At 42.2% G+C, this 19,752-nt stretch overlaps 1 protein-coding gene across 2 annotated transcripts in view; it reads left to right on the top strand.

Moving 5' to 3' along the window:
- CEMIP2 (cell migration inducing hyaluronidase 2) overlaps positions 1–19,752 on the top strand; it is an 85,369-nt gene that overhangs the window by 10,185 nt on the left and 55,432 nt on the right. For both annotated transcript variants that reach the window (XM_042965186.1, XM_042965185.1), the window contains exons 2-4: positions 9,629–9,971; positions 15,382–15,522; positions 15,978–16,539. In XM_042965186.1, coding sequence (XP_042821120.1) covers positions 9,641–9,971; positions 15,382–15,522; positions 15,978–16,539 — 1,034 coding nt within the window. In that variant the 5' untranslated portion in view covers positions 9,629–9,640. The remainder of the gene's footprint in view (positions 1–9,628; positions 9,972–15,381; positions 15,523–15,977; positions 16,540–19,752) is intronic.

The following is a 19,752-nucleotide window of genomic DNA, read 5'->3' as shown; positions in this document are numbered from 1 at the left end:
ATTGAGCCACCCAGGTGCCCCCCAAGTATTTTATTTTAATGGAGTTAGTCTGTACTGGGAGAGTGATTTCCTTGTGAGGGAGGAGATAATGTGAACACTTCTTGATGCCAGACTAGAAAAATCGGGGTCTATATGTAATAGCAGTAGCTCAGCTTTGGGAGTATCATTCATCATATTTGTCTAAATTGACTAACTGGAAAAAGAAGGTAGAGGAATAAAAATTAAGATTTCTTGGCCTCTTATCCCTTCACTGCTTAGGGAAAGGTTTATAATGAAGGGCCAATTCTTCCCCTCTTCCTGGAAACATTGGCCTGGGTACGATCAGCTTAGTAAAAGTGAACCAGAGTTAATGTGAAGAAACTGTGCAAAGTGTCTTATTCCTTGGGAACATACCAGACATTTGCAGGTGATAGTGACTCGTCTTGGTTTGGAGAGTTGAAAGAAAAGCCAAAAAGGCTACCCTTTTGTGTGAGTGTGTCTTGTGTGAAGTCACCGTCCCGTTTGGAGGTCTCTGGGTATTGGATTCTCTGGGAGTATGCTTACACAAATGAAGCAGATCTCTGAGGGAAAGTGAACTTAATCTTTCCCCACCATCTGTCTGTATTCTCCCAAATAGCTCTATGTATAGACCTAGCATTTATATTGAATTCTTTTGCGGGGAGCACTGTTTAAAAATGTACTTTATCCTGTGTGCTCTGGGAATACGATATGCACTAAAAAATATTCCTGGTAACTGTCTGTAGAAGGATTTTTTCCCCCCAGAAACTTTTTCAACCATCGTTTTTTTGAAAATCTTTATAATATCTGTTTAAATACACAATCTTCACAAACATATGGATCAGACTTAAGTATTTATTTGACAGCTTGAGAAACTAAAGGAGCTACAAGCCAGTTGTGCTAAGCTTATTTCTTACTGAACAGTTTTATATGATTGAAGTATTGAGCTCATTGTTTAGCAACTGTAGACGTAGTCCGAATCTACCACAAAACTAAAGAAACCCCCGACCGCCCTCCCAAACCCTAAACCTGGTTCCTTGATATTATTCTGTGTTATCTTTTTCCTAAACATGAGAGATTGGAAGTTGAAACCATTAATTGGAAGTTCAAAGCCGTTAGGAGCTGGTTAAAATTTTAACTAGGTCATAATTACTAATAATTATCAACATCTATCATTTATTTTCAAGGTAATTCACAAATGACCACTCGTTCCTGGCATGGTTTACTTTTTATTGTGACTTAAGCATACCAGTGAGTGTGTTATGAAGAGCTACCAAGATCTTAATAAAAGGAAGTTTCCTCGGCCAGAGTTTGGCCGGTTGTACCGAAACTCTTAGAAAATGAAGACCGTAACTTGCAGAAGTGACCTTTAGATTGGACACTGTTTCCAAAATTATGTCCTTGATCAAAGAAGAATAAGCTTGAGATCATGCCAGCTTCTTGACTATTCCTATAAGCCTAAATTTTCCATTCAAAAATAAGTTCTCGAAACAAGTGCAGGCGGGATTTAAAAATGGTTAAATGAATCAAAAGCAGTGAGTTTTCATTAAGTGTTCACTATGATGGGGTCAGTATGCAGGGCATAGCATGGGCTATGAGAGCCCCTCCCCACGGGGTTGGAGGGGCTGGGCGATTGGGGGGACTGAATATACAGCTTCTGGCACTAAGTGCCCTCAAGCACCATGTAAGTGATAAGCATATGTAGGAAGCAGTTTTTGTCTTCTATATTAATGTCTCCGCAGTAGAAAGCACGTGAAAACTCGGTCCTTTTAAATTTTTTTTTTTTTAATGTTTATTTACTTTTGAGAGAAACAGAGACAGAATGAGAGTGGGTTAGGGGCAGAGAGAGAGGGAGACGCAGAAGCGGAAGCAGGCTCCAGACTGCGAGCTGTCAGCCACAGACCCCGACGCGGAGCTCGAACTCACGAGCTGTGAGATCATGACCTGAGCTGAAGTCAGACCTCAACTGACTGAGCCACCCAGGCGCCTCAAAACTTGGTCCTTTTAAAGAGCTCTTATTAATTTTGAATTACTGCTGCTATGTCTGTATTGAGAAGACTCCTTCAATAAATTTTTTTTTTCAAAAATTTTTCGATATTCCCCCCCGCCCCGCGTTTTTTTTTTTTTCTTCCAAATTAAGCTCTGTGTCCAACGTAGGGCTTGAACTCACCACCCTGGGGCACAAACTCATAACCCAGAGATCAAAAGTCACATGCTCTACTGCCTGAGCCAGCCAAGTGACCCAGATCACAGCATTTATTGGCCGTCAGCATAACAACATAAAGCGGAATGGAGCACTTTCTTTTTTCCTGTGTGCCTACTGCATTTCATACTGTATTGCTAAAACTATTACAAAATATTGTGAAAGGTTGGGCTTGTCTAGGGTGCTGCTCTTTATCTTTAGAATTCCTGTTTGCAGCTGGTAATTATACCTTTAGTCACCTGCTAGATTGCACACTAGGACTGCATTTTGTAAAAATTAATGCTTTGACCTTTTTGCTTGAAGTTGTAAACATTCTCAGTTTTTCCTAAATCAGGGCAATAGATACAGATAGATTAGACAAATTTCCCAGAGCCTCAAGGATGTTAAAGAAAGATTAAGTGGGAAATTCCAGTCTGTGTATATGTGTATGTGTGGTCTATAGAGGGATATTGATCAAAGTTCCACACGCCCCTAGTGAGTACCTACTATGTGTAAGATCCTGTGAGAATATGAAGATGAGTAAGACATAGTCCCTGTTCTCAAGAGGCTTATTATAGTTGACTGAAGGACGGACAAGTCTACACGTTAACTGGAACATAAGGCAGAGAGCAAGATGATCCAACAAGAGATTTATCTATCTATTTATTTATTTATTTTTTAGTAATCTCCACACCCAATGTGGGGCTCGAACTCATGACCCTGAGATCAAGAGTCTTACATTCTACCGACTCAGCCAGCCAGGAGCACCCTAACAAGAGTTTTACACAGAGTACAGGGCAGAACAGACAGAACTTCTTGCAGAATCCTGAGATGGAAGGGTTTCTTGGATGGGATAGCACAGTGTTTGCTGACTTTAAATGAGAATATCTCGGTTTTCTTAAAATCATGCTCTCTCTCTTTTTCTTAATATTTATTTTTGATAGAGAGAGTGCACGAGTGGGGAGGGGCAGAGAGAGAAGGAGACAGAGAATCCCAAGCAGACTCTGTGCTAGCAGCACTGATGCAGGGCTCGAACTTACGAACCATGAGACCAGGACCTGAACCGAAGTCAAGAGTCTGACAGTCATCTGACTAAGCCACCCAGGTGCCCCATGCTCTTTTATTTTTATAGGCCCAAGAAACCCTTACCAACCTGATCTCCTGTAATGTTATTGAAATTTCAAAACAAATTATTTTCTGTGATTACTTCTTGTAATTGAGTGTTCTTATCAAATGTACAGGCCCCCTCCCACCTTGAGTTGCTGTTGAAGGTTATGAATTCTTTTTATGCAAGAGAAGAATTTTGTTTCAAAGTAACAGGAAGTTTTAAAGGTTTCTTTTTGGCGAATTTTTTTTTTACAAAATTAGTAGTTCTATTTAAAAAATTTTTTTAATGTTTACTTATTTTTGAGAGAGAGAGACAGAGTGTGAGCAGGGGAGGGGCAGAGAGAGAGAGAGACACAGAATCTGAAGCAGACTCCAGGCTCTGAGCCACCCATGTGCCCCCAAAATGGTAGGTTTTGAATGCTTCCCCCTTTTTCAGCATTTGCATTTTTATCTTTTAAGTTGATAGTTTCATAGTCTTAGTAATTTCTTGTATTACTTATTTTAGAGGTAAGAGGGGGAAGAATCAGCCCTTCGTTATAAACGTTTCCCTAAGCAGTGAAGGGATAAGGGGCCAAGAAATCTTAATTTTTATTCCTCTACCTTCTTTTCCCAGTTGGTCAATGTAGACAAATATGATGAATGATACTCCCAAAGCTGAGCTACTGCTATGATATATAAACCCCGATACCCACCAGACTTCTAGTCTGGCACCATGAACTGTTCTATTTTAAATATTTGCCCAAATTACCTGTGAATATCTTTAACGGCATGATTTTATTTATTTATTTATTTATTTATTTATTTATTTATTTATATTTAGTGATTTAACTTTTTAATTAATTAGTGCTGGCTTCGGCAGCACCTATACTAACATTTTAATTAATTAATTTTTACTAAGCCTTTCGGGCTGTCATCCAGTAAATAAATACGAGATAATTCAAATACCAAAAGTTATGCTTCAAAACTTGCATGGAGTGCATTTCCCAACTCAATACGAATGACTTTTTTCCCCCCACTTTGGATTATCTATCTGTGTTTAGGGATTTAGCTCTTCAAATACATCATAAAATGCGAACGTGTTCCTTCTGTATAGTACTGTGTGCTTTCCACTAGAAAGACCGCCGTCTTAAAAACGACATGTAACGGGAACAGATTAGTAGCGTATGAAGTAAAAACATTGGTCTGTCGTCAGAACTTCACAATGACAGCTAATACTCACCTTGAAGTCTTGAAAGCCCAGAGGGACCTCTTCATCCTCTTTCTTCTGTTAGGTGCCTCTTTGTTCTCAGAACGCCAGACTCACTAATGCTGCAGGGGCTGTACTAACAATCTCGTGGATGAAACGACCATGGGTCAGAGAGCTTGGGAACTTGACCACTGTTCTCATGGTGCTGCTCGGATCCACTAATATGTGGATCTTCCCCCATAAACACAGTCCAGTGCTGTCAACGTATTTTGTCTTCCTTGGGATTTTCGTAATGGCATTTTCTTTTCTCTGGTTTACTTTGTTGTAAGAATACAGTATATAATACATATTACATACAAAATGTGTGTTAATCAACTATTTGGTTATCCATAAGGCTTCTAGTCAACAGTAGGCTGTTATTAGTTGTTAAGTTTTGGGGGAGTCAAAAGTTATACATGGATTTTTGACTGCGTGGCAGGGGATAAGTGCCCCCACTTCAAGGGTCAGCTGTATTTCCCTGGTCAATTTAACTCTGCCTTCAAGTGAGTGATTAAAGTTGAATTTAGGAATTGTGTTTTTTGGGGATGCCGTAAATCTTTTCTCTATCCTCAGTAGTTCTTACCACAATCCTCTAATGACGTTAGGATCTCACTATTGCTTATTGAATGAGTGAAATGTCAATTTTTCCCACAAATAGTTTAAATCTATAACTAGCAATAATTATATTTTTAAGTAACTGATTCATAATACTACTTGTAAAATAAACTCATAAATGTAAAGTGATATCCTAAATTTATCTTGTGTCTTTACAAATTATAATAAATTGAAAGGGAAATCTGCATAAAGTGATTTTTTTTATTGTAATTTTTTAAAAGTTTATTTATTTAGGTAATGTCTACACCCAACATGGGCTTGAACTCATGACCCCGAGGTTAAGAGTTGCACGCTCTTCTGACTGAGCTAGGCAGGTGCCCCTGATTGTAATTTTAAGATGGTTTCAACAGTATGTTACTTCTTAGGAATAAAATGATTGTATTTGCTGCGTATGCATTTACATGTCTTTCAATAGAGTGGAGCTAATGGGCTCAAAATATATGAATAGAAATATATTTAGTTTTGGGGTGCCTGGCTGACTTAATTTGGTAGAGCATGGAACCCTTGGTCTCTGGAGTCATGAGTTCAAGCCCATGTTGGGCATCGAGTTTACTTAAGAAAATAATAAAAATTAATATTTTGCATATAGTTTTACAAAAGAGTTCTGGGGCAAACACAACCACAGTTACTTTCATTTCTTGACCATTTTAGTTTATGGCAGACACCATCTGAATTTTCCATGTGAGTCTATCATTTTATGACTGTGAAGACAAATTATTCCCAGTGGCTTGGTGGCTTCATTTAGCCTCTTACTGCCTGTTATTATACTGTGGGTACATCTGGAGACACATCATCTCCCACAAAAGGGCCCTCCAGCCTGTTAAGTAATAACAACCTTTCTCACCCTGAAACAATGAAGTATCAGTTGATTGCAGCCTCAAACAAAAGATCCCCACTCCCTTTCAGAGCAGATTATACTCATGACTCCCCTCCCGCCCTGGTGAGCCTGGCACTCAAGAATATCTAGTTTAGCCTTTTCTTTGTTAATAGAGGATCAGAAAGGGCTCTTTGTTATACTCTCTCATTTGTTCCAGCAGGATGTCTCTATTATCTCGTTCTGCTGTTTGGCACATGCGGTAATGTCTTCAATAGCACCTTGAATCATGTTCTCTTTCCTTTGTCATGGAGCTTAAGCTTCATCTAAATAATTACTTTTGTTCAGAAATCAAACCCCGCTAACCAAGTGTTTTTGACAGACACACTGACTCAGAATGTTCTTTGCCCCATGTAAAATCAGCATCAATTCCTGATTAGATTCCCTTTCTGTCCCCATGAATTTGCAGGTCGTTTGGGTCCTGGGAATGCTTATTGATGGCTTCTCTAATGACGGCATTTTATGTTTAATGGGTTTGGTGTAGTTTAGAGCAATTTGGGGGTACCCTTATGACTGGGATCTCATTCATTGTTTTGGCAAAACATGAGGGGAATTAATTACAAGGCTATTGAGTGAAATCAGGTGACTCTGAGATGCTCTAGTTATTACGGAATGGGAGAGGTTGAACACCATGTTTCTGAAACCATTCAGCACATCTTATTTATCCAGAGTTATTGCAATAAGAACATTATATAGTAGCATAGGATTTCTTTTCTTCCTTCCTTTCTTCCTTCCTTCCTTTCTTCCTTCCTTTCTTTTTTCTTTCTTCTTTCTTTCTTTCTTTCTTTCATCCCTCCCCTCCCCTCCCCTCCCCTCCCCTCCCCTCCCCTCCCCTCCCCTCCCCTCCCTTCCCTTCCCTTCCCTTCCCTTCCCTTTGCAAAGTAACAGAATAGGGTTGCATTTAAAACTTACTCTTTCAAAAACTTACAAGTGCTTACTATAAAAAATAAAAACGACTGACATGTGTGTGTGTGTGTGTGTGTGTGTGTGTGAGAGAGAGAGAGAGAGAGAGAGAGAGAGAGCTTCTCTTAGATAAGAATCATTTGTAGTGAACTTCTGCTTGAAGAATTCCTGAAAATATTAATGTGCTGTATTCTTTTAGACTCAGCTCAGTTCGAGTTACACCCTTGCAAATCAGAAAACTGATTTTTTTTGGAATTCTTGCTTCTCAATTGTTTTGAAAGACACATTAGTGTAACGGTTAAGAGCCAGAACTCTAGCGTCCTGTTTTTTCCATATAATAGCTAATTAACCTTTCTCAGGTGCAAAATAAGGATAATGGGAGATACACAGATTTGTTGTATTAAATGCATTAGATGAGTGTGGCGCCTGAGTGGCTCAGTTGGTTGAGCATCCAACTTTTTTTTTAATGTTTATTTAGTTTTGAGAGAGACACACACACACACAGAGCATGAGTGAGGGAGGGGCAGAGACAGAGGGAGACACAGAATCCGAAGCAGGCTCCAGGCTCTGAGCTGTTAGTGCAGAGCCTGACGCGGGGCTTGGTCTCACGAGCCATGAGATCATAACCTGAGCCAAAGTCGGACGCTTCACCAACTGAGCCACCCAGGCGCCCAAGCATCCAACTCTTGATTGTGGCTCAGGTCATGATCTCATGGTTCTTGAGATCGAGCCCTGTGTCAGCTTCCACATTGATGGCTTGCTTGGGATTGTCTTTCTCCCTTTCTCCGCTCCTCGGTGGTGCGCTTTCTTTCTCAAAATAAATAAATAGACATTTAAAACAAATGTATTAGATGAGTAGTACATGTAAGATGTTTAGAATAGTGCCTGGCGTAAGTACTCTGAGCCAGATTTTTTTTTTTTTTTTAGTTATCCTAACCATAATATTTGAGTGCCTATTTTTTAAACAAATTTTGAGGATTTAAAGAGATTGTTTAAAAATGACATTCAGTTGAGTGAGTTTGAAGATCTAATTGGCTTTACTTAATGATTGATGAATCAGGCAGCATCTCATGTTAGCAGGTAGAGAGGGGCTTCGAGGAGCTGTACCAAATGGAAGGCTTATTCCAGGCAGAGGGGGCAGAAAAAGTTTTTAGCAAAGAGTGTATTGTTTCAGGCAAGGTATCTTCCTTTGGGGGAAGGCAGTGGTTTGTCAGGCAGATTACCTTGCCAGTGCTGACCGGGTTGGTTAAAGGTTGGTTAAAGGTTATATTCCTGAGAGAAGCTGAACTGCAATTGGGTTCGTTGTTAAGTCTCGGTTTGGTGACGTGGCCTTAGCATAAGTGACTCCATTTTGGGCCTGTTGTCTCTCTCTCTTTTTAAAAATGTTTAATGTTTATTTATTTATTTTAATGTTGATAAAGAAAGAGAAAGAGAGAGAGCAGGGGAGGTGCAGAGACAGGGGAGGACAGAGGATCTGAAGCAGGCTCCAAGTTGACAGTGGAGAGCCTGATATGGGACTCAAACTCTTGAACCATGAGATCATGACCTTAGCTGAAGTCGGACACTTAACTGACTGAGCCACCCAGGTGCCCCAAAGAGCCCGTTGTCTCTTTTTAAACCAGCTAATGTAGACATTAGGTTTTCTCACTAAATGAACTCATAGCCTATAGTTAAGTAATAACAGGTAGTAATACTTAAGTTGCTTCGCTGAAAGAAAAATCTGTGGGGAAATCGAACACCTAAACATGAAAGCTTGTCTATTGGAACTTGTTAGGGCCAACTTACGGTCTTCATATGATGCATGGACTTTAAGTTCAGTTTGAAGGGCTTACGGTAATGCTCCTCAAAAAGTGTGACCACTTGCTTTAGTGTCACCAGGGTGTGTTTTAAAAATGTAAAATCCACGGCCCTCTTTGCACCAGTTGAGCTGGAATCACTGGAGTGGAGAACCGAGGAATCTACGTTGTTAACAAACATCCCTGGTGATTCTTTTTTGTACAATGAAAACTGAGAACAGTTGCCTCTGAAGAGCGGCTCTCAACCAAGTTCTTGCTAGAATTACTCAGGTGACATTTAAAAGATAGAGATGCTTGGATCCTGACTTGATTGTTTGGGGTGTGGCACTGGGCATTAATGTTAGAGGGTGATTATAAGGTGCCACCAGGGTCAAGAAGCAGGAGCATTACGGGGCGCCTGGGTGGCTCAGTTGGTTGAGTGTCTGACTCTGGCTCAGGTCATGATCTCAGGGTTCACGAGTGCCAGCCCCACGTCGGGCTCTGTGCTGACAGCTCAGAGCTTGGAACCTGCTTCGGATTCTGTTCTCCCTCTCTCTGCCTCTCCCCCACTCGTGCCCTCTCTCTCAAAAATAAATAAAACATTACACATTTTTTTTAAAAAGCAGGAGCATTAGAAAACAATTGGTGGTTATATCAGGGATGTAGGCTGACTTGGTATTTTCAAAGTCATTACAGTGGTTACCAGGGAGGAATGGGCAATTCTTGCTTAATGGCTGCAGAGTTTCTGTGTGGGATGATGAAAAAGTCCTGGAGATGGATGGTGATAACGGTCGTACAACCGCTGAAGGCACTTGATGCCCCTGAACTGTGCACTGAAACGTGGTTAAGATAGCACGTTTTATGTTACGCGATTTGGCCACCACCAAAGACGCTTAATAAAACCATCACAATTCTCACATTTCTGAACCGTAATTTTCTTCTTTTCGCAGTGACAGTGTATCATGCATGCCACTGATTCCAGGGGACACCCCCCTGCTTTCCTGCAACCTCAGAACGGAAACGGCCATCGCTCGTCTGGCTATGTTCCCGGGAAGGTTGTGCCGCTGCGTCCCCCTCCTCCTCCAAAGAGCCAAGCTTCAGCCAAATTGACCTCCGTCAGACAGGAAGCCCGGGCCACCTTCGCTTTCTCACCTGAAGAGCAGCAGGCCCAGCAAGAGAGCCGAAAGCAGAAGAGGCACAAAAATACTTTCATTTGCTTCGCCGTCACTAGTTTCTCATTTTTCGTTGCACTCGCGGTCATTTTAGGCATATCCTCAAAATACGCCCCAGATGGTAAGTGCGCACGTGTGGACACGCACGTGTACAGACGACCCAGTGCAGGAGAAGGAAGAGGGAAGGAAATAGCGGAATGAAATTAAAAAGAAAGCCTTGTGATATCTTCACTTGGCTCTAGCGAATTAAAGGATAATTAGAGAACAGGAGTTGTAGCTGCTTATGGAAGCAATTGTTAAAGGAATCCGTGGACATGACACGGTTAAAGGATTGCCCTTCCTGCCCATTCTGCCACTTTGGCAGAATTCTTCCTGCGACTTCATCCTTTGTGGTGGGTATGATTGTCTGACTGCCAGAGGTTTTTAGTGATAAAAATGACTAAGTGTAATGGTAAAACTACATTTGTTCTTTTTTCTTTTAAGGTTTCATTTTTTTTCTCTTTTTATTTATTTATTTTTTTAACGTTTATTTATTTTTGAGACAGAGAGAGACAGAGCACGAACAGGGGAGGGTCAGAGAGAGGCAGACACAGAATCCGAAACAGGCTCCAGGCTCCGAGCAGTCAGCAAAGAGCCCGACGCGGGGCTCGAACCCACGGACCGCGAGATCATGACCTGAGCCAAAGTCGGCCGCTTAACCGACTGAGCCACCCAGGCGCCCCTAAGATTTCATTTTTTTTAAATGTTTATTTATTTTGAGAGAGAGAGCTCACACGTGTGAGTGGGGGAGGGGCAGAAAGAGAGGGAGAGAGAGAATCCCAAGCAGGCTCCGTGCTGTGAGTGCCAAGCCTGACACAGGGCTTGATCCCATTAACTGTGAGACCATGACCTGAGCCAAAATTAAGAGTCAGACACTTAGCTGACTGAGTCACCCAGGCGCCCCTAAGATTTCATTTTTTTTTATTTAAAAAAAATTTTTTTTCCATGTTTATTTATTTTCGAGAGAGACAGAGACAGAATGCGAGTGGGGGAGGGGCAGAGAGAGAGGGAGACACAGAAGCAGAAGCAGGTTCCAGGCTCCAAGCTGTCAGCACAGAGCCCGATGCAGGGCTTAAACCCACGAGCTATGAGATCATGACCTGAGCCAAAATTAAGAGTCAGACACTTAGCCGACCGAGTCACCCAGGCGCCCCTAAGATTTCATTTTTTTTTTTTTTAATTTTTTTTTTAACATTTATTTATTTTTGAGACAGAGAGAGAGCATGAACGGGGGAGGGGCAGAGAGAGAGGGAGACACAGAACCAGAAGCAGGCTCCAGGCTCTGGGCCGTCAGCCCAGAGCCTGACACGGGGCTCGAACTCACGGACCGTGAGATCGTGACCTGAGCCGAAGTCGGACGCTTAACCGACTGAGCCACCCAGGCGCCCCTAAGATTTCATTTTTAAGTAATCTCTATACCTAGTGTGGGGCTTAAACTCACAACCCTGGGATCGAGTAACACTCTTCCAACTGAGCCAGCCAGGAGCCCCTACATTTTACTAAAAAAAAAAAAAAAAAAGAGTGAAAATACTAAGATTTGTGTTCTGTGGTTTGAAACCAGCTGGGAGACAGAGAGACAAAAAGAAGCTTCAAATATTTTTGAGGAACAATGTTTTTCCCCAAAGGAAAACATCCATTTAGGAGTTTCAAGTTCCAATACATTTATCTAAAAATCACTCATTACTTCATAGTTAAATATCATGTGGGAGGTTTTAATTTTTTATATGGTCTTTGCTTTTCAAGTTGGTAATATATCAATACTTTGAATGGTTTTGAAGAAATTCATTGCCCAGTCGGCCTCAATATAGTACCAAGAATCTCATGATAGAATCCTCATGATAGAACCTCATGATAGAATCTCATCCATCAGTCCAAAAATCAGAGGGCTCAGGACTGTCTCAGGAGAAGCAGACCATAACAATGGATTGGGCACCATTTTTGCCTGTTTTAAAATTTTTTTTTTACTATCTACAACAGATTTTTGTCAAATTAGGTGCCTCCTTAAATGAATGTAACATTTGAGAAACACTTCATCACTTATAAAACTTACAAATACTATTTTATTTAGTTTCCATGGGTGCTTTAGGGGTTTTATAGGCTTGAAAGTCCTGGGAAAGATTGTGTCAATGCTTCTAAGAAAATAGACCTGAAGTAAAGGAGATGTTCAGGGGCGCCTTGGTGTCTCGGTCGATTAAGTATCTGACTTTGGCTCACATCATGATCTCATGGTTCGTGGGTTTGAGCTCCGCATTGGGCTCTGTGCTGACAGCTCAGAGCCAGGAGCCTGCTTTGGATTCTGTGTCTCCCTCGCTCTCTGCCCCTCTCCCGCTTATGTTCTGTCTCTCTCTTTCTCAAAAATAAATAAGCGTTTAAAGAGAGAGAGAGAGACAGAGGGGTGTTCATAGCAATGTCTTTGCTAACCAGACCAGATCACATAATGAATTTGTGACACTGCTGTCTATTGATTGGCTCTTAGCATTGACTTTCTCTCCCCTTTTCTCCAGCAGAATAACCAAGTTCACTGCCATTGATTCATTCTTCCCAAGTAATCTGCAGTAAAGAGATGCTAGATTCAGGGAAAATCAGAGGTGAAACCTCTGGCTTTAATTGACCTTTTAATATTCCATCTAAGACATTGAATTACTGATGTGGTTCCTTTGAATCAACATTCCTCAGCTTCACATTTTGGCAGTAAAAGTGCAGAACTTCAGTGGAAATATGTGGTATGCTGACATCTTCCAGGGTCCGCCTCGCTGTGGTTATTGCTGTTCCAGAACCTTGATAATGCACCCACAGCTCAACAGTGGGCAGCCAGAAAGGCAGGGCCGCTGAGCTATTTGTCAGTCCTTTCTGCAGACCACGTATTTTCTCATTAAGTGTACTTTACTAGAGGGAAATAGACTAGGATTTCTGGTGATGGTTCCTGAGGAAGCGTGCTTCCTGGGGAATAATTTTAAAAGATGAAGAGAAATTATATAACCATTTAGTGGGCCCTACATGTCAACAGACCAGATTTCCTTCTCAGTGGCTGGGTACAGGCCTGTTGTCTGGGGCATACATTTGCTTGTGATATAACATCATGGGGAGTTCCAGCTAGATGTTTTATGGGAAGACAGAAGTTTAAGAAACCCTTAAAGTCAGAACACATTCAAGAGAGTTCTTGTTTTCTTTTTTTCTTTGAATCTTGATTTTTTTTTAATTTTATTTTTTATTTTTTAAAATTTACATCCAAATTAGTTAGCATATAGTGCAACAATGATTTCAGGAGTGGATTCCTTAGCGCCCCTTACCCATTTAGCGCATCCCCCCCTCCCACAACCCCTCCTGTAACCCTCAGTTTGTTCTCCACATTTATGAGTCTCTTCTGTTTTGTCTCCCTCCCTGTTTTTATGTTATTTTTCTTTCCCTTCCCTTATGTTCATCTGTTTTGTCTCTTAAAGTCCTCATATGAGTGAAGTCATATGATTTTTATCTTTCTCTGACTGACTAATTTCACTTAGCATAATACCTTCCAGTTCCATTCTACGTAGCTGCAAATGGCAAAATTTCATTCTTTTTGATTGCCGAGTAATACTCCATTGTATATATATATACCACATTTTCTTTATCCATTCATCCATCGATGGACATTTGGGCTCTTTCCATACTTTGGCTATTGTCGATAGTGCTGCTATAAACATCGGGGTGCATGTGTCCCTTCGAAATAGCACACCTGTATTCCATGGATAAATGCCTAGTAGTGCAATTGCTGGGTCGTAGGGTAGTTCTATTTTTAGTTTTTTGAGGAACCTCCATACTGTTTTCCAGAGTGGCTGCACCAGTTTGCATTCCCAAGAGAGTTCTTGTTTTCTTAATGGAAAGAGACATTTAAGGATTATTTCTAGTATAATAGTGATGATGACTGATTTATCTGAATTAAATATTGGTGATTATGAAACTTCTCTGAGAAAAATTCCATGAGAAATTGCCAAGGACTTAATGGTTAATTGCCAAGGTCTTAACCAGCGAGGCTAATTGTAACTGCAGGAGTTACTGTCAAAGAGAAAGCGTAAGCCTAGGTCAACCCCAGTGCTTAGAAATAAGATGTTTGCCCTGAGTGTTGTGTAATTCAAAAACGAGGAATCAGAATTTTCTTTCTATAAAAAATAATGTCTTCATGCTGCACTCAGCCTGTCTACTTTTCCTCATGCTTCCTCAGGCTTTTCTCATGTTATTTCCCAACATGCACCTTCCACTTTCATACGATTCCCAAGTACACCTTCCTTGCCTGTCTCTACTTTGAGTTTAAACGTGGGCTCTTTTAACTGAGCAGCCAATGGACTTGGATGGACAGCAAGGGGTGCTTGCTTCTCCCACCTTCGTGCTCCTCTTATTTAAGTACTGTCTGCCCTTTGGGGGTCCAGGTCTAGTGTCCCTGTGTTCCATTGAAACTGCCTCAGTTATTCCAGCCGACCCCTCTGAGCTCATTGGCACATCAAGTGAGTACCACATTGTTCAATATGGAGTCATTTCCTACCTGGTGACTTTTCTCCTAGTAGAGTATAACCTTTGCAGTTCATTCTATGCTTAATAGAGTTCATTCTATGCTTTATAAATTTTACAATAGCTAGTACAAAGTGAACACGTTGATCCTCAGTAAATATGTGGTCATTAGTTGATCGAAACCAGTGTGATTCCTGCCCCTCCCTCCCCCTTCTTCCAAATTATAGCAGCAGCTGAAGGTCTCTTGCATTAAATAGCTGTTGCAATGCTTTCATGTTTTCCTCGTCGCCCATTCGAGAGTCACATTCTAATTTAGTAAAGAAACACAGCATGTCCAGTAAACCTCATTTCTTTCTTAAGGGGGAACTTGAATATCACTCAACTTGCTGAGTCATCTTGGATTTGACTTCTCTGATCTGTAGTTTCCTCATCTCTGAAAATGAGAAGTCATGTCTTTGGCCGTCTGCCTCTGGCAGTTTCATTGGGAAAGCGCACATGTCTGAAGATAGCTGGTATTAGCTGCTGCCTCTGGGGTGATAGAGGTGCTTTTATCGCCTATGCTATGCTTCACTGTGCACAGGGAACTTGGGAGGACCTGGTAGACGTATTAGCAGTTTCCAATTTTTACTTACCAGTATGTTGTGAATACTGGTTTTCTAAAACACCTTCCTAGTGTAGGTCTGAGAGCAATTCACAGTTTTGTTTTGTATTGTTCATTTATTTCCAGAGTCGATGATTCAGAGGAACTCCTTGTTTACCTTGTAGAGTTTGACCCAAACCAGATGATAGTGACTTAGTTTCATGGTGAAACTTTTTGAATGTGTTGAAGTAGAGGCTTTGACATATCTGCTGGGTGAAACGGGATGGGATTTTCATCCTTACGGCAGGAAGTTAAAACAGGTCTGCCCATCCCTTGCAAATTGCCGTAAATGATAGTAGAACTTGGATCTGGCTAAAAGCGTTCGTGAATTTTGTTGCATTGATGGCTACTGATGTTGCATTGCTTGTAGAGAATTGCCCAGATCAAAACCCACGTCTCAGGAACTGGGATCCAGGACAAGACTCTGCCAAGCAAGTTGTTATCAAGGAGGGAGATATGTTCCGTCTGACGTCAGATGCCACGGTGAATTCTGTAGTCATTCAGGATGGAGGTAAAGAAAGGTCCCTGCCTATGGTAGCCGTGAGGTTACCCCTTCCTTTGATGTTTTTAAATTTTTTTTTAAATGTTTATTTTTGACACAGAGAGAGAGACAGAGCATGAGCAGGGGGGGTGGGGGGGCAGGGGGACAACAGAGAGAGAGGGAGACACAGAATCGGAAGCAGGCTCCAGGCTCTGAGCTGTCAGCAGAGAGCCCGATGCGGGGCTCAAACTCACAGACCGCGAGATCATGACCTGAGCCGAAGTCGGACGCTCAGCTGACTGAGCCACCCAGGTACCCCAAAACAGGCTTAATTTTCTAAACAGACTGGTAATGAATTTTTTTTCCCAACTCAATTGCAGAAGAGTTTTCCTATCCTGCAGTAACTGCCTTAAAGTAAACTCTATTTCTCTGTATCCCAGAGAGATGTTTCAGAGGTTGGCTTACACTAGTGTTGTTCCTTGCAGGATTGCTTGTATTTGGGGATGATAAAGATGGATCCAGAAATATTACTTTGAGGACTCGTTACATCCTGATCAAGGATGGTGGGGCGCTTCATATTGGAGCAGAAAAATGCCGCTATAAATCCAAAGCGACAATTGCCTTGTATGGCAAGTCAGATGAAGGTGAAAGTATGCCAACATTTGGCAAAAAATTTATTGGTGTGGAAGCTGGCGGGACACTGGAGATCCACGGGGCGCAGACAGTATCGTGGACGTTGTTGGCGAGAACTCTGCATTCCTCGGGCTTGACCTTTGGGTCGTATGCCTTTGAAAAGGACTTTTCTAGAGGCCTCAATGTGAGGATCATCGACCAAGACACGGCCAAAATTTTGGAAAGTGAGAAGTTTGATACCCACGAATACCACAATGAGAGTAGACGGCTTCAGGAACTTCTGAGAATCCAGGATCCAGGCCGGATTGTTGCTATCGCCGTTGGAGATTCGGCAGCCAAGAGCCTCTTACAAGGAACCATACAAATGATCCAGGACCGGCTGGGAAGTAAGCTCATCCAGGGACTGGGCTACAGGTGGGCATACCTTTTACTTTCCCTCCCAGCTATGCGTTTGAGTCTGTTATCTGTGTGACAGGAGAGGGGGCTGGAGAAAGGGACACATCACTCCATAGACTGTCTCCAGTCGTCAGAATGGCAGCTACCGTTTCCAGGTCTGGTGACCTCGTGCTGTGAAACGACGGGATGGAGGACGGGACGCTGGTTAGCAAAGCTCTCTTCTTGGCTTTGGTTTACGAAGCACTTTGTGAACCGTAGCACCAGGCTTGTGAAAAGTTAGGTACGGAAATGTGGTACTGAGAACTTGGCAGGCAGTTCAAGGCCAGTTTACTTCCCTCTTTCGTTACCTTTTGAAAACCACATGAAACTCAGGCTCGTTGGGGCCCCGATCCCACGCTGAGGTGTGAAAGTTATCTGAAAAGCCTGTGGAACACGCACGGTTTTCTGTTTCTTTTTCTGGACTCCTCTGCACGCTGGTTTGAGTCCGTCGGCTTGATTGGCGCAGGCCTGTGGAGCCCTGGCACGTGTGAGAGAGCGACAAGCTGGAGGGGCCTGGAAGCCCATCCGTGAGCAGGATTCATTTCTCCTGCCGATGGCTCTCGTGCCGTGCTCTGGTTACCGTGACTTCCTAACGCAGCCCTGAGTCTGGGGGAAGTAGCTGGCTCCGCTTTCAATTCAAAAAACGGAAGTTTTAATCCTGCTTACTGTTCTTAGTGAAGTTGGAGAGTATCTGCTGTGAAAAGTTAAGAAGACTTTAAAACTCACATGTTGACATGATCTGGTTATTTTTTCCTTGGATGGTTGAGTGATGTAGTTATTATTTTCCTTTGATTGGGTGTTGGAATGGGATATTATCTGTAGAATTTCTAGACAAAGTTAAAGAAGACGAAATTAAAGAAGAAAAGTGTGTGTAATGCTTTTTAAAAACAACTTAATGCTTATTTATTTATTTAAATATGAAATTTATTGTCAAATTGGTTTCCATACAACACCCAGTGCTCATCCCCACAGGTGCCCTCCTCAATACCCATCACCCACTTTCCCCTCCCTTCCACCCCCCATCAGCCATCAGTTTATTTATTTTTGAGAGAGAGAAAGTGAGCGTGCGTGAGCGGGATAGGGGCAGAGAGAATCCCAAGCAGACTCCGTGCCCAGAGCAGTGCCTGGTGTGGGGCTTGATCCTGTGACCCTGGGATCATGACCTGAGCCGATATGAAGAGTCGAATGCTCAACCCCAGCATCCCTGGTGCCCCTGTAATGCTTTTTAAATCCCTTTTATTCACCCAGGGAATATTGAGATGCCGAGTACTGGGTACCCACAGGTGCTTAGATGAAAGAACACAGCCTCAGAGCCCTCGTTCAATCCAGTGGAGAAACACACCAAACTAGACAGTGAGACCCTTGCTGGCAGGCTGTAATGGGAGCGTAAAATAGAGGGAGCCCCCAGATCGTCCTGGGGAATCTGGGGAGGCTTCCCAAAGGTGAGACACCTGAGAGGAGTGTAGGAGGATGCTGTGTAGGCAGTGGGAGGTGGAGAAGAGCAGGAGGTGGGTTTTTGAAAAAATTATGATTTTAAATATAATACACATGCAGAAAAGTGCCAAAAAACAGGAATGCAGAGTTTAATGACTTATCACAATGTGATACCTGGATAGCCACCCACCAGGTCAGAAATAGAACAACTGCCAGTGGCCTGGCAGTGCCCTTGCTGTTTCCTCCTTTTCACCAATCACTCTCTCTGTTCACCAAAGGTCACCATGCATCTGAATTTGTGGAGAATATGAAAGTTTAGGTTTGCCTCTTTCTGGGCTTCATATAATATATATTAAAAAAATTTTTTTTAATGCTTATTTATTTCTGAGAGAGAGAGAGACACAGAGCTTGAGCAGGGGAGGGGCAGAGAGAGGAGACACAGAATCGGAAGCAGGCTCCAGGCTCTGAGCTGTCAGCACAGAGCCCAGCCTGGGCCTCAGACCCACAAACCATGAGATCATGACCCAAGCTGAAGTCGTATGCCCAATTGACTGAGCCACCCAAATGCCCCAATATATATATTTTTAAATTTGTTTATTTATTTTGAGAGATGGAGAGAAAGAGAGAGAGCAGGGGAGGGCAGAGAGAAGAGACAGAGAATCCCAAGCAGGTTCCGAGATGTCAGTGCAGAGCCCGATGCTGGGCTCAATCCGACGAACTGTGAGATCGTGACCTGAGCCAAAGTCAAGAGTCAGACACTCAACGGACTGAGCCACCTAGGTGCCCCTGGACTTCATACAAATGCAAGCAGACAATGTATCATCTTCTGCATCTGGCTTCTTTGCTCAACTCTATGTTCCTGAGTGTTATGTATGCCTGTACTACAGTGTATTCACTGCTGGACATCTGGGAGGTTTTCCACTTTGAACCTCTGCGATAAAAAGTGCTTCTCCAAATGTTCTTTTATCCATCTCTTGAAACCCATGTGTATATATTTCTGTAACTTCTAGACCTAGCAGTGGAAACATGATCTTTTGCAAAGTTAGACACCTGCTTGTTTCATTACCCATTAATGCCAGGATGACAACTTCTGTTTCTTTACTCCATTGTTTCTCTGGATTTGTGTGGTCATTAGCTATGAATATTGCATTTGACCTTTTTTTGTTTCCTTTCCCTCCTGGTTTCTAAATTCCCCTTAAAATAGTGCTGCTGATTTGACAGAGGGATTTGGGTTGTGATCCTTTGCCAGTGTTCCATTGCTTTGACATTATCTCCAATGCACATAAGCATACGCCTTTGAAGATAATGTTCTGGTGCGCTGAAATTTTCCTCAAGTGGAGGAGGGAAGTAGGAGTGTTTTGGAGATAATGTCAGTAGAATAGAGCATTGTTTTATAGTTGCTGAGGCAGTTCTGGTGAATAAAGGGAGTCTCTGATATTTCTTCTCCTTTCCTCTCACATAGGAGATAATAAATTGAAACATTCTGCATTTGATTCCTTGTGCAGTGTCAAGGAATATAAATAGAGCTATAAAGCATAGTCAGCTGAAAAGTAGCTAATCCATGCCAGGGCAGGTGTGGAATTTATAAGGATGTAGGCATGCTTTGGTTGACTTTTATCTGTGAGTATCCAGCCATCTGTCTGACATAGATTACATTCCATACACACACACACACACACACACACACACACACACACACACACACACACATTTTCACCCCCCGGCCCCCAGAGTAGGAAATTGACATTTTTCTTTCTG

Source organism: Panthera tigris, chromosome D4, assembly GCF_018350195.1.
Source record: "Panthera tigris isolate Pti1 chromosome D4, P.tigris_Pti1_mat1.1, whole genome shotgun sequence".
Lineage (NCBI taxonomy): Eukaryota > Metazoa > Chordata > Mammalia > Carnivora > Felidae > Panthera > Panthera tigris.
This window is presented reverse-complemented; position numbering and strand designations above follow the sequence as displayed.